Raw genomic sequence first — 26,047 nt, forward strand, 5'->3', positions numbered from 1 at the left:
ACTTTCAAGCCATGCTTGAGACTCACCAGCTAGGTCACATTCTTAGTATAAAGCAGCACCTTGTAATATAAAACATGCGTAAGCAGCATACAATTGTTTTTCGACTACTTCAGCATACCTTCAGCTAAGTTACCTTAGCCATTTGACTTTTAGTTGCAATTTTAAACCGGGAAAAAATCTGAGAGGAAATGGTCTACATCATCTCTTTCCAAAGAGCTTCTAAGTGCTATAAAAGGGGCCGTTGCTCCTTCAAAATTACTTTGCAAAAAAGTATATCAGATCAGACCTTGCCCCTGTTTTGACAAGAAAGAGTTTTCTTTTTTTTTTTCCCCTTCACAGTATCAAAGAGAGAAGCTGTATGGTAGTTATAAGATGAAGAGAAATGATCTTCTGACTGCTTCAAATATAACTGCATAAGAAGAGAAAATATCTGCAATGCTGCATACAAACAGGAAATTAGGCATTTTTATTGTGATATGCTATTACTATGTTACGATGCATAGCAATGAAGTTGTGGAATCCAGGCTGGGTAAAACAGTGAATTATTTCCTCCTTTTTTTTTCCATCTCCCCTTTTTTTTCCATTTCTCTCCATCTCTGCAATGCCATTCACTACCAAAGTGGCATACTGATTCCTCAAGGTTGAGTGGCCCTAATTTATGCATTACAATTGATTTTAAATTAATAACAAAAATGAAAGGCAATTTTCTGCAATGGAAAACATTGCTTTTTCTGAAGAGACAAATCCAGCACATCAAAGATGCCTTTTAAAAAGTCCTGCCTCGAAAATGACCATCTTTGCTGCACGATGATTACTATCATTTCCAGAATAATTCAATTTCTACCAGTAAATTGAGGTTCTTCTTTCTCATTTCTTTAAATGTACATATTATTTTAAATCTACATATTATTTGCCAGTGCCAATTGCAAAACTAAGTGAAAACTGAGTTGAACCACTGCTTTGTAGCTCTTTAGTTTGTCATTTCTTCTTGCACTGCTTTCTTAGTCTTTCTCCAAAATGATTCCTACATACTTTTCCAGAATAGTCAGCATCTCAGACACGTCACTCTTAGCGTACACACACTCTCATATTAGTGTTCCAGCAGCTTTTATTCAGAAACAGTAAGTCTTCTTTGAAGTACGTAGCCTACATTCACATTTGCAGCTTTGCTCATTACTGACTAGAGCTGATTGATTTGAAGTATCGCAGGATGGAACATTTCAGGTTTGCTTGGGTGATACATTTAGGTTTTCTACTAATAGACTTTTTATGTCAATTTGGAAAAGCAGAACTGTGCAGAGCAAAATACATTTGTTTGCAGTTTGTGAAAATTGGGATGTTATCCAAGCTCTTATAACACCCCTAAATCTGAGCTAAGCTCTCAAATCAATAAGGGACTTATTCCCACAAAATTTCTAGGCTATATTATTGCCTATTAACAGCTGAAATGCTAAGTGCAAGGAAAAGGTCTGCTTTCCTGCATCAGCCCAGAGGGCTAGGACATACAGCTCCAAAAGCCTGTCCTATTTCACAGTGCTAAACTTTTTTTCATTAGACCGACGTTATCTCCTGCACCCTTAACTATTCAATTCAGCAACTGCAATATTCTGTAAGTTTAGTTCTGCAAGTGTAACTCTTTAAAACTTAACTCTCTAAACTAGCCCCTGTAAAAGCTGTAAAATAAGCCCATGTGTGATCTGCACCTGCAGAGTGATGGGACAAGACACCCTGTGATGCTTACCGCTCTCTTTACACTATAAAGGCAGTCTCACAACCAGCCTGGATTAGATGCTCACCTTCCAAACACCAAACAGGAGTGATATAAAGCTGGCCTTGGACTTCATCAGTTAAAGATAATACAGTAAATAAGCTGAAAGACCACATGCTAGAGAGCTACATCTAAAGTAAATCGAATTTTCAGGTGAAGTTGTAAATAATAATAATAGTAAAACCAGCAGAGTTACTTGCTGCAAATGATCTAGTGAGAGGAAGCAAGTTAGGAAGTGAAAAAAGGCACGAAATGAGTGATAGTACCTGAAAGCGTAGCCAGATGGGTGAGGGAGAGGATTGTCCCTCTCTACTCTGCTCTCATGAGACCCCACCTGGAGCCCTGCATTCAGCTCTGGGGCTCCAGAGCAAGGAGGACATGGAAGTATTACAGTGAGTCCAGGTAGGTGAGACGGTAGGTTTAGATTAGACATTTGGAAGAAATTCTTCACTCAGAGGGTGGTGAGGCACTGGGAGAGGTTGCCCAGAGAAGGTGTGGATGCCCCAACCCTGGGAGTGTTCAAGGCCAGGCTGGATGGGACTTTGAGCAACCTGGTCTGGTGGGAGGTGTCCCTGCCCATGGCAGGGAGTTGGAACTAGATGGGCTTTAAGGTCCCTTCCAACCCAAACCATTCTGTAATTCTATGAAAAATAAAATGTCAATATAATAATTTAAAAGAAACAGCAGCAGACCACTGCCTCTGGGCAGCTCTGACTTGCATGAAAGAACTTTTCACATAATAGATAACTTAAGGTCTCAGTGATCTTGGTAAAGTTGAAGGGATAACTGTCAAGTAAAGATAAGCACAGATATATATTTTTTTCCCTGTACTCACATAGGCGGCTTTTAAACTTTTAAATAACAGCTGTTTACCCTTTCAAATTTTCTTCATTTTTAATATACATCGTTACTATTATTTGTTTTCCTGTAGTTGATTTTTAATTCTTCTCTATTGTTTTCACAATACTTTCTAGTATTGCGTTAGTGCCTTCTTTCTAGTATCTATTCTACTGACATGCTCTCCCTGAACAAATTCCCTTCTTGTGATTCAGTATATTGGAAAATGACATTTCTTATACTCCTATGAGAGGGAAAAGGATCAGTGTGTTGAGTGACTCTTATTAAATTAGAAAAAATACATCAAAATATCCAATTTTCTTTTCCTGTTTGAGCAGCAGTCAAAGCTCCAAATTATTTTGAAAATGCTAAAATACCACATTGAGCTTTCACAACAGTATATTCAGTAATTTAAAATTTCTCACACAACAGAAAAACTCTGATAAACTTTCCCATGTTAATTCAAACTATAAATACCCCTCCAGGGTTTAAACTGGACCTACAGACCTATTGAAACAAATAGTGAGCCCCTCACCTAAAAAAAAAAACAGAAGCCACTACACAAATTACTAAGAATAGTGAATATATAGACCTTAAAAATAAATACACAAATGCATAAAAGTCTAATGCATAGTAATAAAAATATTCTTTGCCTTGGAAAGCTTAAACCATCAAATGTAATTCCAAACTATATTTTCTTCTACCTGAAATATAAAGCTATTACACATGCATGGGAGACATCCTTCACTGAGAAAATGCCCTCAGAGGAGTCTAAATGGCACGCTGCTTCAATGTAGTGATAAATCCAAGGAAATACATTATTCTGATTTAACTGAGCTAGCATCCATGCAATGTGTTTCAGACATCTAGACTTAAATGCAAGATTTGAAGGTAAGAATGTGAAAATATGAATACATTTGATAGGCACACAGAGGGAGCTAAATGTATAGTATTATTTCAGCTTCTTTTCCTAATCACAGTGTAGCTATAAACAGTAGCCATTAAAATGTTTTCCTTTGTCACTTACATCCTCTTCCCCTCCTTCATCTCCCTGTTTAGGAGGCTTTTAGGAGGCATCTCCCTGTTTAGCGGCTTTTCTGAGTATCGGGATGAGAAGTGCTCCCACTCTCCAGCCGGGAAAGGATGCACGCTTTAAGCAACTGTAGCAATGATGAAATATAGGACAAATCTTGCTTGTAAACACAGACTCCATGGAAAGCCACATGCTTTTTTAGCCCTTGGCTTGGATAACTCCAATTATTCTGGCAGCACATATTCTGAATCAGTCCATTGTCCCTATCTGGATAGGACAGATTAGTCCTCCCAGTCCTGTCACTGCTTTGGGGAAAACTGGGACAACTCACCTATTCCACTTCACCACACTCCCAACATGTAGAGGTGCAATAAATAAAACATATTTTGTACACCTAAGAGGGATATCAAATATATAACATCAAAAGCTGTTACTTCACTTTCCCAGCCAATAGTCTTCAGTAAGGCAGTAAGGTGGGGTTTTGTAGTTTCCAGTTTCAGATACCCAATGTGGAGAAGGACAGCTAACACCACTGGGCAGCAACTTCTGTCCCTCCAAATGTAAAGCCTGCACCCCCACCCCCACCCCCCCCATTCCTCCCTCCTTTTTTTTCTGCCTTTCCATGAATATACCAGACTGGCACACCTTGTACCTCTGTTGAGCACAGGTGGAACAGGCCCCCGTACGACATGCACAGCTCTACAACCAGAATAGTTTCAGCATAATGACTCTGACAGAACAAGAACAAAGAACAAAGTTTTCCAGTGAATAATTATATTTTGGGTGCCAAATTAGGGCTGCTTTGAGGTGACAGAAAGTCACATGCTCTGGGTGAGTAATGTTACAAAAAAATCAGGCTGTTCCAAGGAATCTTAATTTAGGTCATTAAACTGAAGCAACCAAATTCTGTAGTTGCCTTGGAAAATGTTGACCTGGTATTTCTGTGTCACATTAGCAGGACTGTACACCAGGTTCCTTTATCTCTTTTCATCAGCTTGCTCCTGCGCAACCTAAGGTCAAACAAAATCTAATAAGGCATAAGAGACGAAAGGAGAAGACAGACCTTGCCTAAACCATTGCGTCAACCAGCCAGAAAGCCTGCCCTTTCCAATGTCCAAAGACATCTCTGAAAGTGAACAACAGCCACTGGTGCAACCAGTTATCAGGAGCATAATCTTCTGTATCTCATAACTGAGATATAATTGGAGCTAGAAAGCATAAGAGAACTTCCCACAAAATGTTTGCATGCACTAAACATGTATTTTCAAGGAACTTTCTTATTTTTTTTTCATTTTGCAGAACATTATTTTACAGAGAGAGAAATACACTGCTTTTCTGTTGGTTTCCTACAGCTTCATACATAGATACTTCTGCCTTTTCTTGTAGGCAGAATGTGCTGGCCACTTTCAGGAAAAAAATCCCATGGGAGAGTTTTATCGTATTCAATATTCATAGATCACTATTCTACTATAAACCTGATATAAACTGGTCAATAAGAAGGATTTTGCATTTGAATGATAATTGATTTCAGTTTGAGTGCTAGAAGAATAACTACCACTCACTATCAGGAAGCAGACAGGCCCTAGTAAAGAAAAAATGCAATAAGGGCACCCAGTTAGAAAGACCTCAGAAGGGAAGAAAACATTACAGTTCTGCAAAAACAAACACTCAGAGAGCAACACTGTGTTTGGAAGAGCTCTACAGGCACCTGAGGGACACTCATGTTAAAAGATTTACTTTCTCCTGTTGGAAGATGTCAGACCACTCCACTGGGGTTGCTGATGGTCTTGTATTGATTCATGCACTCTAGGTTCTCAAAAAGCACACTTATATGGCTTATGCTTTTAAACTTTGAAAATATCTTCACCTAGGGCCCTTTCTTGACCAATCCCTTCCAGCCTGTTGTTTTTGAACTAAATAAAAGGGGCTTTTCCTGGTACTGCACTGTCCTATAATATCATTCCTGAGAGGTCAAAGCACGCTGCTGCAGGAACAACCAATATCTAAGACCTCAGAAAAAGCAGAAAGCAGATACATTACTGACTAATAGTGAAAAATTTATTTCCCAGACATGTAAGCAAACAGTGATCTCAACCAAAACAAGAGCAACAGATATAAAAATAAGACATTGAGTCAAATTAAATTCCTTGTGTCATTTGAATACAATCCAGTTCCCAATGCTCTTTAACATTCAGGGAAAGGTACCTCTTTATCCTTTTGTGAACTGCATTTTCACCAAGGAAATGACTGGTGAAAACAGCATAGTTACTAGTACAGTAGTAATTACCTATAAGGGTTCCAAGGAACGAGTAAATAAAAACCCAGGCTTGAAATAAATTCGTTTCTCTAAACAGTCTATCCCACAAAAAAGTTATATATTTTTACTTCTATACAGATACAGAATAAAAATAAATGTTGGAACATCAAATGATTTGGTGAAAACAGCTTTACTAACCATAAATGTCCTATTTCTCTTAACATCTGAAGAATAGACAAAGTTAGATGAGCAAAGAAGTACTGAGATCTGTACTCAGATGCTGAACTTGGCATGAATTCAACATGAAACATGAAGCGACTCACTGTCTTCTCTACTCTTTGAATATAATAGAATTGAACTGAATCAAATAGTTAGTTGGAAGGGACCCTCAGAGATCATCAAGTCCAACCGCCTGACCCCTTCAGGGCTAACCAAAAGCTAAGGCACATTCCTGAGGGCACTGTCCAAATGCCTCCTGAACACTGACAGGCACGGGGCACCAACCACCTCGCTAGGCAGCCTGTCCCAGCGTCTGACCACCCTCACGGCACAGGAATTTTCCCTCATGCTCAGGCTGACCCTCCCCTGGCACAGCTCTGTGCCGTCCCCATGTGTCCAGCCATCGGTCCCAGGGAGCAGAGAGCGGCACCTCCCTCGGCGCTTCCCTCCTCAGGGGGCTGCAGGGCGCAGTGAGGGCCTCTCCTGACTGGGCACCCCAAGGCTCCTCAGCCTGTCCTCGCAGCACATGCCTTCCTGCCGTTTTACCAGATTTCTTGCCTTCCTCTGGATGCTTTCCATTACCTTGACATCCTTTTTATATTGTGGAGGCCAGAACTCCACACTATATTCAAGGTGAGGCCACACCAACACTGAATATAGTGTAAAATTCACCTCTTCGGTCTTCTTTAAGGTAACTATTGATATTGGCTGACGTTCCATTAACTTTTATGAAAACTCCCTCTTCAGCATGTGCTTTAATAAGGAGTCAATCAATTAAAACTTTCCTCTAGCTTAGAGAAGTCAGCTAGGCTTTGTCACATTCTATTCAGTTCTCTCTTACACTGAGCACTGATTTATTTACCAGTGCAAATCAGTCTCTTGATAGCACTGGATACATTTTTCAAGTCATGCAGTCATGGAATACTAACACCACTGCACTAATATGTCATTTTACATAGAATTTCCTTTTTACAGTGCCTTTAATATTCAAGGTAGAGCCAAGTAATGGCTTATTTTAAGGAATTTTGTCTTAAGTGTGCATTTGGGCACCGTAGCCTATTACAAATTGCCAAGTCTTAGTCTACACCTGGATCTGCATTTTATGCCTGCAAGTTGGCAGAGAAACTCTCATGCTCTCTGAAGTAGTTGAAGGAAATAAAACTGCCATTTTTAAAAAATAAAAGTGAATTTGAATTCTCTTAACTGTGTAATTGCGTTACCTAAGTAGACTCTCACGAGAGCTCTAAGTGAGCTCGTATTTAACAGTGATCCTTGTGGATACAGGGACTAGTGAGAATATCTCATGAGTGGTTGGTACAGCTGAAGAAGAGCAAAAGAATAAAAATATGTCAGTGGATGAGGGGCTGGCAATGTCCTTAACTCTTGGAACAGCACTGACCACAGCTTTAGGGTGAATCTGCCCCAAATTTATCCTCTTTGTGAACTCTTGTTGAAGCCTTCTAAGTTCAAAACCCCAGGTTTTGTTAAACTGTAAACTAGGACACAACATTTTAAATAGAAACAATTGAACATTTTTTTCATAGACAGAAAAATACAAAATCTTTCTACACAAGCCCACTGCATTCTCACAGTCATTTCTTGGTAAACCAACTGGATCTTAGGTACCTTAAAGGAGGCTGTAGCAAGGTGGAGGTTGGTCTATTCTCCCACATGCCTGGTGACAGGACAAGGGGGAATGGGCTAAAGTTCTGCCAGGGGAGGTTTAGGTTGGATATTAGGAAGAACTTCTTTACTGAAAGGGTTGTTAGGCATTGGAATAGGCTGCCCAGGGAAGTGGCTGAGTCATCATCCCTGGAGGTCTTTAAAAGACATTTAGATTTAGAGCTTAGTGCTATGGTTTAGTGGAGGACTTGTCAGTGTTAGGTCAGAAGTTGGACTAGGTGATCTTGGAGGTCTCTTCCAACCTAGATGATTCTGTGATTCTCTGTGATTCTGTGATTCTGTGAAACTTGATGACACTCAGCAAGCTTTACTCCGTTCAACTCCTTGGCCCCTAAGTGGTGTTTCCTCCTGGCATTTCCAAGACCCCACTGGTCTGCTCCCCAGCTCCACATGGGACACATTCTGCCAACAATCACATAATGGTTACCCCAAGGGATAGAGCCATTTTTTCTTTCTGCGTTGAGTATCATATCTAAGGAAGTAGCTCTCTTCAGGAATACATCCTACAGAATCATGTCACCTGTGGATGAATGTGACTTCCTACAATTAAATTAAAGGTGTCTTTAGCTAGTCTATGGAGATTGGGAGATGCTGTTATATAGTCAATCCCTTACTGCCTTGCCTTTTATTATGCCACAAAAAAGAAAGTGGAAAAAAGTGCAAAAGGCATAATATACCATAAATCATTTTATCTTTTACATTGTAAAATCCATTAAATTATATTGACTATTTCAAAATGTGGATAAATGTCATTGAAGAAAATATTGGATAATTTTTGGGATGCATAATTATATAACTTGGATAACTGGGCTAAATTGGAAAGTTTATTACCAACTGTTTGATATGGGAAAACTACATTTTTCTCTCTCATCCGGAACAACCTTAAAACATTTTACAGCTTTTAAATACAGAGAGATTTTCCATCTAATTTCTAAAAAAAAAGTTTTGTGGAAGAAAATGGGTAATCAACATGGAGAATGTCTTTCTTCTGAAAATGCTGTTAGTCTAACATAAATGACAGCTATTTAAAAGCAATCACTTGTGTTTTATATCTCACACAAAAACCAGCAGACGCAGTATCCTGCCTTTGAGACAAAACACTGATACATGTGACAGAACATTTCAAGCAGTAATAATCAGAAGCCACAGACTCAGCAATGGAGAATGGAGCAATGGAGAACTGAAATCATTAAAATCTGTAGCTTTTTCTGCCATTGTTTATCAGTATTTAACTGATATTATGTGGTATTATATGATGAATAACCATTTATGTGCATCAGACAGGTACAGTAGATGCAAGTCACATTGGTTTTGCAGCATGTACACTGATAAGTTACACATCTATTAAAAATGAAGCGGTTTTCAAAATATCACCCAGGAGGCATGTGTTCTGTTCAGTGACCTTTGGAAACTATAGTCCAATGAATAACTACTGATGCGCAAATAACTTGAAAGACAGTAGATAAAAGTGCCTATAACCTTATACATTGTCTGTTATGAGGTGGCTGTGGTAAAAAGATATATTGCTCTTTTGTAATTTGCCTGAGTGAGCAAATCAATGAGAATATAAGCTTGTATCCCTATAAGTTGAATGATTATGAAATTCATTATCCTGGACAATTAAAAATATAACATTCAGAAAAAGTGCAATGAATTGTATAATCTAAGTATCTAATTTAATGGTAGTTTGCTACCTTACAGGCATTTGCTCATATGCCATCAGTCACATTTTGATAAATCTGGCTTTGCATTCGAACATTTTATGTAGGAAGAAGGCTAACTGTGTTTGCTTCAAGATTATAACATTTAGTATTACCAGCATGTTGGTAGAATACTGAAGGCATTCAGCAATAACAATCTTGCATCCACTAACAATCCTTGTAAACACTATGATACATGACAAAGCTTAGACTTTCTTGCTCACACAATATGCTGCCCATCTGGTCTTGGTGTTATGGCAAAGAAAGTCCGCAGTCTAAAGAAAACAGTTATGTAACCAAAAGACAAGGAAAAAACACCAAATCTAGGAAGATATGATGCAATGTGATCTGTAAATATATTTCTTTCTTGTGCTACACTTAAACCACGCTACTAACAAAGCCTTTACTGTGAGTCCTGCTTATACCTCACGTAACTCAGACTTGTCTTTGTAAAGGATATAAAAATATCCTTTACATGTAGACATGGTCTGCAGCTTTTGTCACTAGAACATTAAAAACACTACTTCCATTTTTATTTTATAACTTAAGACTACACATCCTCTATTATCATGCAAGGAAATCAAGGAATTTAAAAGAGAAAAGCTCCTACAATTCCAGGTCACAGTCTAAAAAGCGAGTTACCACATTACATGGGCTCTTCCCAATGATGAAATACCTAGTCGAGCACTGACATAGTTATGAGGAAGAAAAGCATTCTGGACACTGGTCTGTAATTAGCTACACCTGAAACATCTTAAAAACATGACAAGCTTATCCTGTTGTATCGTTCACTTTTTCACAGTTTAGAAAAAAAAAGTGGACATCTTTATTCAAAATGGAAAATATTTTATTCTTAATTGCTTTTAATTTCATAAGTAATTGCATTATTTTTATTACAGATTACTTTTTCCTATAAGAGAAGAATAAATTACACCTACCCTTTCCAATGTAATTTCTTCAAATTCATATTCAATTTCCGTTCCATTGACCTAAAGAAAATAAAATCAGAAAATCACTTAAATGCACACAGAAGGTAATTTGGTAGTGATATTGTATGGGTATTTAAGTATGGTCAGTTTACTGAAACACATTTTTCAACATACTGGTTAGATGGTCTAAATTATAGACTTGGCCTCCCTGTGTCTTGAATGGCATGTAATCAAGTCTACAAACTTGAAAACAGTAAAAGTCAGTAAGTAATGCACAGAGATAATGGATAACTAAGTCACTTACATAATATGAGTGACATTTGATACAGCATGTTTGTGGACTTTATGCAAATATTTAAATAGTTTCTCAGGAAATAGTTTGCATATCAAAAACAGAAGACGTGTTCCTAAAAATTATTCTCATAAGTGGAAGAGGGATTAATTATTCATTACCTTCCAAACTCCAATTTATTTTGCAATACAAAACCAAACAGGAAATTTGTGGTACTTATGTAAAAATCACTCGCTGATACATATACTGAAATATATCTAGTTTACTATATTAACCTAGGGCAAGAACACAACTGAGGAACTTTGCAATAGACAGCTGAATATCAGAAAGGCACAGAATGTTAATGCAATTCTTATGCTGCGTTTCAGCGTCAAAATAAATTAAACTACAAAATCTAGAGCACTAAGATGGATTGCACTGGACAAGAAATCTATCCAATGAAGATGTGATACTGATTTAAGCAGCATTCTGAAACCTTGTTCCACTCTAACATGGATTTTTTCTGTCCCTGTAGGCAACCCACTTAATATCCCTTTCTAAGTTTCCTAATTTCTTAAATGGGTAGAGTGCTGCATCTGAGAAAGCTACAAAAGCTGACAACATTGTAATTAAACTGCACAGTAATTATTAGTCAAAAATAAAAGATGTTGCCCATAAATCACACTGTTTTATAGTTTTTGTGATGTTAGGGTATTTCCTGGAAAATAGTTGTGCTCTAGTGTTTTCCTTAATTTATGCTTAACAAAAAATATTTTTCTTGTAAGAACAAAAATGAGATGAAGCATTAGGATTGACCTAATCTTGGAGGAACAATTTTGTTATTTTTCAGAACAACAACATTTAGTGCTCCTCTCTGCTCTTAACTGTTAATTCTTCTACATTAGCTTTCTAGCTGCAATCAGAAAATACTATATACAAATCACTCTTTTTCTAGTCAATCACCTCTCAAATGTAATTAGGTACTTTTGTTGTGAATATTATAACTAGGTACATATATCTTCCAAACAAAAGCTTCCTGTAAAAGCTAACAAAACTATTTAACTTGTGTATAATTCAAGATTTGATAGACATTAAATCAAAAATAGAAATACAATCCCCAGAACTTGTGTTCAAAAGGAAAGAGAGAAAGGGAGAAAGATCCAAACAAATAACCCATGCTTAGCAATGAAATGCAAACACAGCATCAATGAATAAAATACAAATACTTTAATCTGGTAATCACATTACATGACACCAAGAACAGATATGAACAGAAAGTTTCCTATATTTTCCTGTTTTATCCTGGTTTTATCCCAGGATATTTTCCTGTTTTGTGTTATAACTTTAATGCTTTCTGCATAGTCTTTTATTAATATAGGCAACTAACTAGGTATGAACAGCTTTATAGCTATTCCATTTTTTGTCCTTTCTTGTCTAATGATAATGAAATCAAAGTTATCTATATGTCTCTGTTTTCATGAACTTCTTTTTTATCTTAGGCTGGTGGATAGCTCTGATCTATGTCTTCAATTCCTCAGTCTTGCTCTATAAAGCTGTCTTTGCTTCACTGCTTATAATCACTTTTCCTTTGCATTAAAAACTCGTTAGTGCAGCAAAATGGGAAAAAGAGGGACATGATAAGTGAGCAACCTCTGTATAAAAATGAAAGGAGAAAACACAAGCTGAATACTCAACTTGTATTTGCACACAAACAATATCTTGATTATGATCATCTGAGGAGTTCCTTTTATCATCCACAGTCACAACTCCAAAAAGGTTCAGTTCAAATCTCCATTAATCACAGCAGAGATCCATTATCAGGTTCCATAGCAGCAGGGATGATATGGATTAAAAGGCTGATACTGCCCTTTCTTGCTGGTTGCTCAGAAGACCAATGCAGTTATTTCGTAAAGGATCAGTTAAGGGATTGCACCTACCTGAGGCAGGTGGAATGATGATGCATGCAGTACCATTCGTTAGCAGCACCACTTTATTTCATATTTAGACTCTCTGGCTGTGCCTACACTGCTAAATTAGAGTCAATTTTCAGCCAAGTCTCAGTGCTTAAGGCTGTTTCTGTCTGGAGCCTGCTGGAAACAAATAGCCCAGGAATGAGCCAACAGTTAAGCAGGAGGAGAATCATGGCTCCATTGCTGAAACTGGCTTGTCGCTCCTCTTATTTAGCAGCATACAGGCATACCCTTTGTTTTCTTCTAGAGTAACTTGACAGCCTCTGGCCTGACAAGACTCCTGAAAATGTTGTCTGAACACTTCCAAGTCTGAACTTCCATTTCTTGCAAGAAGTGGGAACCTTTTCCTATGTCTCTCTTTACACAAATTTTCTGATTACTACTTTTAGATCAGGTTGCCCAGCAAGATTTGCTGGGTTCTGCATGACTTTAGATAGCTATGAAAAATTCCAAGCTGTTTCATATGGTTTCTTCTTCTTCCCCTCCACAGACAAAGAAATCACAAGCATTTCCAAGTTGGTCTGGGAATATTATTTCCCATCTCTCAGATGTGCAAGGTTGACAACAAAAATCCCTAATATCAACTAAATTTTGATATCTATAATACTGAAATGTGAGGTAGTCATCTAGCTCTCTTTACATTCAGTGAAAAGAAACAGACACTTCTAGGTCTTAAGTCATTTCATCTGACAGTAGAAGTCGCAGATGGGTTATGTGAACTGTGCCCCTGAGGTTTCCTTTCACTGAGTACAGAGTCTAAATATGAAGCATGAAGTTTGGTAAGCACTTGCCTTAAAACTGCTTTCTTTGAAATACTCCTAACTCTAGGCTGATAAAAAGTCCTACCTAAGAGACGCCATATTTCTTTTATGATTACACACCAGTGAAAGGCCAGATCTCTGGTTTAGCAGCTTTTCCAATTGTTTTTGGGGGTTTGTCTGCACCTGTAACTAGCAGCACATATACAAGGATATTCAGCGCCTGCTCCCACAAGCCCAACTTGTTAGGATGTCCATATGGAACAATTCAGTCCCTTCCCTTCTCCTAAAGCCCACAGCCAACGTACACTGCTGTTGACTTCCCTCTCTGGTTTGGGACACTGATGTCCTCTCTTTGGAGAAAGTGCTCAACAGCACCTGTGACAGTAACAGGCCCAGGGGAGGGCAACACCTTTTCTCAGAAGACTGGCAGAGAGAGTAAGGAGCACAAGTTGGGGTGTATGGGAGGATGTAATCAATCACTTTCATTCTTTAAGGCACCTCAGTCAGGAACACACAAAAAAAAATGTTGGTGGTGCAGATAAATACGCAAAGAGATACAGCATGAAACCTTGAGATAACCTCCGAGAGCCTTTGATGCTCTGTTTTTCAGCAACAGCATTATCAACATATGCTTCTGATGAAAGCAGATTTCTCAATTTCCCGGTGTTAAATATGTTTGTGATCCAGAGGGTGACAGGGCTTTCAGCCCCTTTAGAATAAGTTACCACACTCAATTAAGTCCAAGTGCTTGAAGTAACTGCTTGCAAATGCAAGGTAACAATTGCCTTTCATTTACAGCTGCATCTGTTATACTGGAGGACTCTCCCCAGCTTTTGACAAGACCATTTCTTTAAGAGATGTAATGTATGGCAACTATCTAGATTCCAGGATTCAAAAGAGATTTCCTGGTGAAGGTCTAATCACTACTAGAGACTACAGCAGACCCCATATCTTCCTAAGAAGAAGGTACTAAAAATCTTCAGAGGACACTTTCTTTCAGGTGAGTGAGAAATAAGAAACATGTTAAAACAGGTTCTCTACGTATAGTTTTGTAGGCAAAATTGAAATAAAGCTGAGCACACAGGACACCAAATTAAGGATCTGAAAAATTTGGATTAATTTGTTCCTTTACACGAAGAATTTTACCCTGATTTTCCAGGAAGTTTGTCTTTTTTAGCACAGTTTAAGAATTACATATGAAGTTGAAATAGTCCCTTACAAAAATCAGCTCTTCAGATTTATGACAGATTCCCAAAACCATAAGAATAACATTCTGTTGAGTTTATCATTTTCACATACTACATCACTTTCTTAATACTGTAATAGGTATGTTTTTTCCACTTAATAATAATTTGATATTGTTTTTATACTTCTGAAATTATTTGATGTGATACACTTGTTTACACTGAAACAAATAAGCATTGCCTAATTCTTTCTTGCTATACTTCTACAGTACATCCACCCATTCAGTTAAAGATGTCATGATATGAATTTTAAAGATAAGAACTGTATTACAATATGGCAACAACATCAAAACACTCAGACTTTATACAACTGTAATATTGAGAGACCACTGTACCTATTCTTTCTAATAAAATTGATGTAATTAGAGCTGTTTGTTATGCTTAGTCTTCTTTTCAGTAAGAGATTCTATTGCCTAAAAATTACATCTGTAGACTCATATTACAAACAAAACCAATTTTAATTATATTTAATTGGATATTATTTTTCAGCTGTCTCTGAGAAAGAAGACTGCTGCTTCTACTTTTATTATCACACACACATAGGAAGATAACTACACCGCCACTGATTTTCACTCAACATGCAATTTTGATTCTTCTGCCTGTACAGTTTCATCAGTTACCTAACTACCCAATCCTCAATAGACTATATGATTGCCGACTCCCTGACTTATAAGTAACCTAGGACATATTTGTCCTTTAAAAATTTCCAATTTGTGGCATAATTAAGACAGTCCATTTTACATTCAGGAAACATCAAGGCCATTTGGGGAATTTAACAAGTACAGGATTTAAACAGCCCTGCATGATTTCTGTGATATCAAGAAGACCAAAGAGTGATCTTTATTTAGCTCTCAGTTGTCTCCAGTTGTAAGTTATTTCTTCATTATTTGAAAAAGCTCCCTTACTGTTTTCAAGAAACCTGCTGATCTCCTTTTGATATTGTTTTCCAAGTGCATTCAAAGTTTCCTTTCTCACTTCATATAAATATACCAAAACCAATCTCCTCTGTTCTGTGATTTCAAATACGATGATTTCATGTTTTTGAACTGTCCTAAAGAAACTGCCAGAAAATTTTTCACGCCACTTCCTTTCTTTCATCTGAGTGACTGCATTTTATGTGCTTTTTATACAAGACACCCCACATCTATTTTTAATCACTGTGCATAACAAGCCCACTTCCTTCTTTTCCCCTTCATTTCCTCTAGGAAACAAGGAAAATATGTTAAGCTCTTTGAACAGAAATTTACCATAACCTAAAACTTTCTTGTCATCATATGACTGTTCTGGTGTGAAGAACAATGAGTGAAAGACCACATGGTATTGAAATAAACTTATACTTTAGCAGGAAAAGGTTTTGTTTTGCAGCATACATGTAACTAGTATGTGTATCCTTCCACAGATGCCTACAGAGCACTTGGCCAATGCTCATTTTACATTCTTGAGGGAAGATACCGCCCAAACTAAAAATTAGCAGAGCTTCAAGAAGTAAAATCCAACTCTTAGTCAACACCTGTAAAGCACAGTCACGATAAACTTGTACCCTGCTCATATGGTGTTTCTTTGCTTATTCTTTTCCTCTTAGATGTCTCTTATAACCTTCTTCAGGTCTTGATTTTTATTTGATAATCTTCACTGTTTGTGTACCATACTCATCCTTTCCTACTCTTTCTTCCTCCCTCATTGTTACCCTGGGTTTTCTTGTTTTAATTCTCTTAGAGAAAAAGAAACATTTATTGAGTAATGATTATCACTCTTCTCTGTTTGATTCCCAAGTCCTTAATTTTATCTTACCCTTTGTTCAGAACAAAATAATGCTTTCTTTACCTCCTCTGTATCACCATCCCCTAGCACCATGCATAAATTCTCATGTCTCCAACTCAGCCTCCACTGCCTTCTGAATGAATGATTTTCATTCATGCTTTTTTACTTCTTGTTCCTTCCTTCTTACTACCTCTAAATCTGTTTTTTTTTTTTTTTTTTTTTTTTTCCCCTCTCTCTCTCCCTCTCACACACACAAATGCATGCACATACACCCAGGATTAAACATATTTTATCTAATCTCACTTCAACCAAAGGATTGTTCACGATTGTCTTTCTATCTTATCTTTTCGATCTAAATATAATCTTCTCTCATAGCTCCTGTTAAGTCACTCATACACTTCATGTACCTTGGTTCCTTTTATTAATGTGCTTTACCTGCTTATCCTTAGTTTCAAAATCTGGCCTAAGTAAAGGATTATCTTCCCATTTCCCCTACTTGTCATGCTGTTCTCACTCACAACCCTTTCCCCTATTCAGCAACGATATAGATTTTTTTTTTGATGTTCCATCTCCATCCTCATTGATCTGACATTTTTGACTTGTCTTAATAGCATGTATCTTGATACCCTCCTCCTATGCATTCTTGGGATTTTATGCTGTTCTTTAATAACACCCTATTCATTACATTGTAAGCCACCATTTTTTCCTTCACCTTCTCTTTGTTCTGTCCATATCGTGAGGCTGGCCATATACATCACAGAAGAAAAGAGCCTGTATGTTTTTAAGTGCAATCACTCTGTATACCTAATGTTGACCCATCACAGAACTCCCAGTTTCATAAGCATAATCAGTGGAGCAGATTAAAGCAGAGGTTGTGATTTCAAAATGGGGGTCACAGTAGATGGAAATGAAAGTACATCTTGGTATGAATTCTATTTAGGCTAGCACTTCAAGTGCTAGCCTGGGGAGGCTAGAAGATTGGGCTCTTCTACCAAGTACCAAGTGATAAGCTGAGGGAAAATGGCCTCAAATTGTGCCAGAGGAGGTTCAAGTCAGACATTAGGAGAAATTTCTTTACTGAAAGGGTTGTGCAGCATTGGAATAGACTGCCCAGGGAAGTGGTTGAGTCACGATCCCTGGAGGGGTTCAAGAGACGTGTAGATATAGAACAGTAGCACGGTTTAGTGGTGGACTTGTCACTACTAGGTTAAAGGTTGTACCAGATGATCTTTGAGGTCTTTTCCAACCTGAATGATTCTATGATTCCAAATTGTTCAAAATTAGTATCACCAAGAAGAGACTTATGCAAATTTCATTTTTTGTATGTACATATTTCTCTCTTACACAAAAATAAATTAATATTCCTTCAGATATCTAACAGACATCTAAGAAGTCATCTAGTCATCTTATTTTTTATTTTTAATTTTTTTTTACAAGCACTAGGGAGAGGAATCAACAGAAAGTGATTTATGTTTTTTATATTAAGTGATTTACATATCTTATTTTTCTAATGGAGTTGCCATTTCAGGAACCTGTGTCTGCTCACTGACTATATACAGACATTTCAGACTTTTATGATTTGCATCCTAAAAAAATTATATCCTAAAATTTCTTATCCTTGTACCTTAATGTATAATATACATCAGTGCAATAATATGAAGCAGTGCATTCATAGAACTGGAAATAGTCATTTCTTCCACAAAATTATATTATTTCTTGTGCAGTTCAGGTCATTTACTATATGGCTTCAGAAGTTTGCAGTCATCAGTCTGCCTTTCATTTTCTTCTGTACTTCTGACATTGCTGACACTCTAACATATGAGTAATCATAAACTTGCAGCTTGTCAGGATCCTGTATCTCTAGTCCTTTTCAGTTTTAGAGGAAAATCCACCAAAGTTTTCAATTGACTGAACAGTTCATATATTTCTAGAAGAGATTTTCCTGTATAATATTACATTCTGTGCACAACATATATAAAAATGGAAAATTGTTGTTGCTTGATTGACCTTATTTCATCAACTAAGATTACAGAGTACTTGTAACTTGGGACTTACAAGGTTATTTTCCTGATGTTTAATACGGTAATCTGCATAATTTTATTTAAAATGTTGCTAACTGTGGTTAGAGTGTTTAAAAGGCAGAAATTAATACATAAACTGTGGGTTAAGTTTGATTCATTTAAATACTTAAGATAAATTTTTTCCTCGGTTTAAGAAAGAAATCAATAGCATATTAACTGGCAAAATTTTTGGCAAGGAAAGTACAGAAATCGTTTATTACATTTATTGATATCCATGATGTTTTGCGTAGCAATCATGATGAAATATGTAATATACATATATAAGCACACCCCATTTTCTCAGTAAATAAATGTGTAACCAACATCATCTAATCTCCCGCACTTCATTAAATGATGGCATACTCTGACTCAGACTGTGCACCTAAAATAGACTCCCAATACCTTTGTTTACCCTTGAAAGTTAACACTCCCTTCCCTGCTCTCTCTCATTGCCTGTGAACAAAGCACAGTCACTGAATTCTCTTGGTTTCTTATCTTCCTTTGTGTTCCTCTAGCACAAGTACTGAAGGCTAAACTGTACTCTCAGTAGCACTGGTGCAATCCCACTGGTGCAATTGGGCTTGTACCAGTGTAACTGATCTTACATTTATTCATCTATGAATGCAATTACACCTGCAGGAGAGAGCAGACTTGAAAAGGTAATTAAAATACCTGCACAAATAATAACAATAAATAATAAGAAAAATCACATAAATAATAAATATTCATATTTATAAACAAACGTATGCATTCCACAGAAACAGAATTTTACGTATGAATTACCTGCTTTACTAATATTTTTATAGCAGTAGAAAGATTCATTCTCTTAAAATCTTGGAAGACTTTTTAGTATATGTAAGGGCAGGAAGCCACAGTCCTTTGCACTCTGTAACTAAAAGCATAGAAGAATAGCTCCCTTATGCCCAATTAATTTTGCTGCAGGAAAAAAAAAAAAAATCTGAATGGTTGAGACATATTCAAGGTGGTTTTCTGCTCTTCCTCACAAGCTCAGAGAAAGCAAAATGATGTAACTTCTTGTTCACAAGGATTAACAACACATATCTAAGAAGCAGCTAATACAGCAAAACTTATCACCACCTGACTAAAGACCAACTTGACTTATTCATGAAATCAGTCCTCTTAACACATGAGAATGGCCCCTGGACTTTGGTCCCACATTTGAAAGAAAGATGGACAATGTTCAATGACAAGATATATGAATAAAATATTCCATAACTAGAATTTATTTATGTCCTTCTACATGAAAATTAATTGCCTGGAGAACAAAAGATGAGCAATTCTCTGACTTATTTTACAAACAAACTTCAAAGAAATACATAATGACTGAAAGAAATAAAACTGTATTGAAGGCACCAGCTGCAAATTATGTTTGTCCTCCTCTGGAGGAATAACAAGAGGTCATATGAACAGTTGGAGACTTTTACAATTTACAGAGTAAGAAAGGGCACTATTAATACAACTGCAATCTGCTTTTGCTAAAGAGAAAGATGATGGTGAAATCAGAATCACAGAATCACAGAATCATCTAGGTTGGAAGAGACCTCCAAGATCACCTAGTCCAACCTCTGACCTAACACTAACAAGTCCTCCCCTAAACCATATCACTAAGCTCTACATCTAAACATCTTTTAAAGACCTCCAGGCATGGTGACTCAACCACTTCCCTGGGCAGCCCATTCCAATGCCTAACAACCCTTTCAGTAAAGAAGTTCTTCCTAATATCCAACCTAAACCTCCCCTGGCACAACTTTAGCCCATTCCCCCTTGTCCTGTCACCAGGCACGTGGGAGAATAGACCAACCCCCACCTCGCTACAGCCTCCTTTAAGGTACCTATAGAGAGCGATAAGGTCGCCCCTGAGCCTCCTCTTCTCCAGGCTGAACAATCCCAGCTCCCTCAGCCGCTCCTCGTAAGACTTGTTCTCCAAACCCCTCACCAGCTTCATAGCCCTTCTCTGGACACGCTTCAGGGCCTCGATGTCCTTCTTGTAGTGAGGGGCCCAAAACTGAACACAGTACTCGAGGTGCGGCCTCACCAGAGCCGAGTACAGGGGGACAATCACTTCCCTAGACCTGCTGGCCACAATGCTTCTTATACAAGCCAGGATGCTGTTGGCCTTCTTGGCCACCTGAGCACACTGCTGGCTCATATTCAGCCAACTATCAACCAATACTCCCAGGTCCTTCTCTGCCAGGCAGCTTTCCAACCACTCATCTCCCAGCCTGTAGCTCTGCTTGGGGTTGTTGCGCCCCAGGTGCAGGACCCGGCACTTGGCCTTGTTGAACTTCATACAGTTGGCCTCAGCCCATCGGTCCAGCCTATCCAGATCCTCCTGCAGAGCCTTCCTACCCTCGAGCAGATCGACACAGGCACCTAACTTGGTGTCATCTGCAAACTTACTGAGGGTGCACTCAATCCCCTCATCCAGATCATCGATAAAGATATTAAAGAGAACTGGCCGCAGTATTGTGCCCTGGGGGACACCACTAGTGACCGGCCTCCAACTGGAGTTGAATCCATTCACAACAACTCTTTGGGCCCGGCTATCCAGCTGGTTTTTAACCCAACAAAGCGTACGCCAGTCCAAGCCACGAGCAGCCAGTTTCTTGAGGAGAATGTGGTGGGAAACGGTGTCAAACGCCTTACTGAAGTCAAGGTAGATTACATCCACAGCCTTTCCCTCATCCACTAAGAGTGTCACTTTGTCATAGAAGGAGATCAGGTTCATCAAGCAGGACCTGCCTTTCATAAACCCATGCTGACTCGGCCTGATCGCCTGGTTGCCCTGTAAGTGCCGCGTGATGACCCTCAAGATAATCTGCTCCATGAGCTTCCCTGGCACTGAGGTCAAACTGACAGGCCTGTAGTTCCCCGGGTCTACCCTCCAGCCCTTCTTGTAGATGGGCATCACGTTTGCTAGCCGCCAGTCAACTGGGACCTCCCCTGATAGCCAGGACTGCCGATAAATGATGGAAAGCGGCTTGGCCAGCTCCTCCGCCAGTTCTCTCAGAGTGATTAATCAAACTTGTACTGTACACATTATTTGAAAAATGATTATAGCTCAATAGTTTCAAGATGAACACAGTATGTTATTCTCACTGTTCCATTAACTTTGCAAAGTTTAAGTCCTGATGCTGGACGTTATACAAGATTAATTTTTTATGACCACACTACTACCCAATTAAGCTCGGTAAGGAATGAAACAATCACATTTGCCAAGATCCAATAAAGAGAAGTTTTCTGCCTAGCTAATATAAAGCATTGCATATTCAGTACAAACAATATATGACTAAAAAGAATCTGAAATTTAAACTATTCTCATCTTCATGCAGAACAATTTACAAGCATATATCACTAGACAGCTGATAATGTGCCAATGTAAGATAAAAATTTAAAAAAATTGCACTTCAGTTGTCATTTGTCATTATTAATAATCTTCACAAAGTGGAAATTTATCTCCTTTATGTATCTTTACTTTCTATGACCCTCAAACTAAGTCAACCTTCTACAGAAAATTATGGGAGTCAGGATTTTTAATATCAGGAAAACAGATATTATCTGTAGTATATTTGGGTTTGCTACTGTATGCAGAAAGCTAGGTCATCTAAACACTGATTAAAAATATAATTTACCATTGAGGCTGATTCACCCATTCACTGCATTAAAAGTGCCATCTTTTTTTTTTTTTTTTAATTATTATTATGTAAAATGTGGATTAGAAATGAGTCACACTCTAAAACAGTCAACACTCACAATCTGCAACAGTACAGACTTTGCTTCAGAACATTTCCTGAAACTGTGCTGAAGGTCTGTTCATTTTACAGCATAGATCAGTTAATCCCTGGCTAAAAATTGGGGAAAATGAGAGAGAATTTCAGTTGTTGATTCTGCATTTTTATTACAGTAAGACCATGTTCAGATTTTTTTTCATTGTTCTAGGTAAAGAATAGGAATACACTGAAAACATTCTTAAAATTTTAAATCAGTTAACATAAATAATGTTAAAAAAATCATATTACAAAAAACTGCAAAGGAAAATGTAAAGAGCAATACATACCAGATTATAAGGGAAGGAAACCTTTTGTAACCAATATTGCTACAAATGATGCATTATGTACTGCCAGGATAACAACAAACTTGCCTTGGCTGAACTTTAAGAGGTACTTTGCAAAACAAAACATAAATCAATTCTAGACATAAAAAATAAATATCCTTGAAATTGCAAAGAAGTTTTCTTGTACAAAGAAATTTTGGATTGAAGCATCACAATCCATTCAATCCTTTGGATTGAAGCATCACAGAAATTAAGCCCTAACATTTCCAATAAAATAAGAAACCAGTATTTTTCTTTTCCACTTTTAACCAAATTAGCTTTCTATTCAATACTGAGCACGTATTTCTCTTTACTTCTCAGGTTATCCAAGGTCAAAGTAATACTTCTATCTCTGACAACAGCATTTCAAATTTTGCCTATCTAATATCTGAAATCCTTCAAAATGAAGTCTTATGGAATGTGAAAGCTCTGTTCGTCCTTTATCTAACTGAAACTATTAAGATAATGACACCTGTACTAACTCTTCATTTTTGAAAGCAGCTTTCAGTTAAGGTCTACACCTTTCTGAAACAGTGAAATTTATCTGCAAGTGTCATTGTCTGAAACCACAAAGAAATGAAGTCTACAGATAATTATTCACATGTACTCATCATGCTGTTTCCCACTTCGTTTCAGAACTGTGACTTCATGACAAAGAAATTAAGAGTGAAGTTAATGCCATGAAAAAAATAGTTTTGTGTACTTGAACAGCATTATCAACTTTTTAATTATGTTTTCCAATTATGACTTTTATGCAAAAGAATAAAACCTTAAAAGAAAAAAAAACCACATTTATAGAAGACAATGGGTTTGACGGCTTAACACCATGAATTGTACTATAAAAGCACAATTTCAAGAGGTTATGTTAACCATTGGATCCTCGCAAACCCAGAGACTCTAACAGTTTTAGCTGACTGCTAAAAAATACAGTAATGTTAACTCTGGGTCTGTAGTGTAATATATCAAAAATGACACAAAAGTAGAATCTAATTCAAGGCCAGGGAGAGCAATACAAAAACAAATTCAAACTACGTTTAGGTCAGTTCGGGCAATGCAATTCTAGGCTGATTCAGATCTCCAAGTGGTTCAAACAAGTCTAACAGACGAGCTCTGCTCTGAATTCTGCAGCACATACTGACCTCATGGATGAATTCTCTTAGATGAATTAAAAATGAAGTATAGCTGGGCATAGAGGAGGGGGATGCATACACATACAAGTATATTTGACTTCTCTCAGAGAGAGAAAAATAACTGTTTAGAGCCATTCTGGCTTCCCCACAGTGGAGGCTACATGGATAAGTGGAGTAGCCCAACTGACACAGATTCACAGGGCAGAAGAGTCGTGAAACCAGAGCACTGTACTTCATTCCGGGGCTTTATTTCAGACTAACTTCAGTGTAGTCCAGGGCACTGACTGCCTGTTAATGATCAAAAGGTATCCAGAAGCCCATCTTCCAGTTTAGTTTTCTGTCAGAAAGTCTACTTCATGAGCTCCATCATGTGAACTGAAGACTGGTAAATAAGGACAAAAAGAAAATTTGCTTCTCAAGCACACCCATGTTCTGGGACTAAAATGCTTAAATACGTGCTCTGTAAGTAGTCCAAATCCAAAAAGTAGGAGGCATTACTTATGCATTTTCTCTGCTCTGGACACCTGAAGCAGCAGGACATGGACAAGTGTATTAGTTGCCCTCTTTGCAGTTCAATAACCTCTTCTCTCCCAGTCTGTTAATGGCAAAGTTTCAATCAAATGCCTACAGGAAGAGCCTCTTGATTGAATCTAAAGGCCAGGGTTATTCACAGGCAATTGAAAATGGGACGTATTAGGCTTCTGCAGAATAAAAGTGTGAAGAAGTAATTAGATACGTGACCAAGGGATGCTTTTACTTGATGGATGGACAGAATGTTGATATTCATACCTACAGCCAGACACAATGAAGGTTTTCTTCTGATTTTTCACGTAATCTGATATGCAGCACTCAAATATGCAAATTAGTGTTCATCTCTGAGAAAGATAAAATAAATCTCCTAAAATCTTGAAGTTATTTTACTTTAGAGATATGCTTTTTTCCCTAGTTAAAAGTTCTATCAATATGACAAGCTTAAATATTCAGAATTGCCTCCAGAATTTTAAAGAGAAACTCAGTAAAAACAGTGATATTTTAAATATTCTTTTCTCAAAACGTATATTTTAAAAGAAAAGGTTTGAAATATACAGTTTTTTAGGTACAAAATAAATAAATAAATAAATAAATAAATAAGGATATGAAATAGTGGCAAAATAAGTCAGATTCATTAGATCCATTCTGTACTTTTGGTTTGGATTTTGGACAGTATTAACCTGTTTTTCTACTACCCATCATGTGAAAATCCATTTAAGTCAGCAAATTGCCGGATGAAGGTCCTTTTACTTATACAGGTTTCAGGATGAATTGTATTATGTTAATTCACTAATCTTTTGTTATATAGCATCCTTTTCACTAATGATCTCAACATATTTTATAAACATGAATTAAGTCAATCTTGCCAATACTGCTATTATAAAAGAAAAATCTCTTATCCCACTATAGAAATGATGGCATGCAGAACACAGGAGTGATCACCAGGCCAAATAACACTGTGTTACAATTCAAGGGCCAAAACAGAGAAGCCAAGCCAATACAGGTTATAAAAGCTAGCACAGAGCTCTACCTCATTTAGCTCTTTCACTGTAATCCACGTTAACTGACAGACTGAAAGATGAGTATAAACAACAAACAAACAAAACTGATGTTTAACAATCTGGAAAATATACGAGTCATTCAAGATAATGAGATGCGCAATCTAACTTCCAAAACTATCATCAAACTATTTAGGAGGAAGCAACAAATTTATTCAGATGATAAGTAAATGGGCAAATATACATGCATATACATATTTATATGTTTATATTTGTATTTATTTCATATATTTTAAAACACAAATACAAAATTCCCAATTCCAAGAGCTCCCTAGCTTTGCGAAAATTCAAATCCTAGCTTTTTAGACAAGAATTTCCTTTTACTCCTCTATTACTGTTCTCTTCAAATATTTGCTCATCAGTCATAGTTACGTACTACATTTCATATTTGCTATGTAATGCCACATGACTTTTGTTTTATTGTGGAAATATGTAAGGCTACCTCCTTCCTCCAATTTACTTCAGGTCCAGACTGCCTATTTCATGCTACCCAATAAAAGACTTTAGGTTACTGACTCTCTCTCAGAAATTTGCACGGCTCCCCATTTTTTTTCCAGTCAGAATAGGAAGAATTTACCTTTCTTCACAGGCTTTATGTGCCTCCTTTCATGTGCTAAATGCAAGTGTATTGGCTGACTAGCTAAGACAGAGGAGAAAGGTAAAACTTTTTCCTAACAACCCTATTTTGGCATCATCATGGCCTCTACACTTCCAGCACAGG

At 37.4% G+C, this 26,047-nt stretch overlaps 1 protein-coding gene across 40 annotated transcripts in view; it reads right to left on the reverse strand.

Moving 5' to 3' along the window:
* DLG2 (discs large MAGUK scaffold protein 2) overlaps nt 1-26,047 on the reverse strand; it is a 1,058,052-nt gene that overhangs the window by 385,420 nt on the left and 646,585 nt on the right. For all 40 annotated transcript variants that reach the window (XM_083797000.1, XM_083796967.1, XM_083797009.1 and 37 more), the window contains one exon: nt 10,436-10,486. In XM_083797000.1, coding sequence (XP_083653126.1) covers nt 10,436-10,486 — 51 coding nt within the window. The remainder of the gene's footprint in view (nt 1-10,435; nt 10,487-26,047) is intronic.

This window comes from Anser anser (genome assembly GCF_964211835.1).
Source record: "Anser anser genome assembly, chromosome: 1".
Classification (NCBI taxonomy): Eukaryota; Metazoa; Chordata; class Aves; order Anseriformes; family Anatidae; genus Anser; species Anser anser.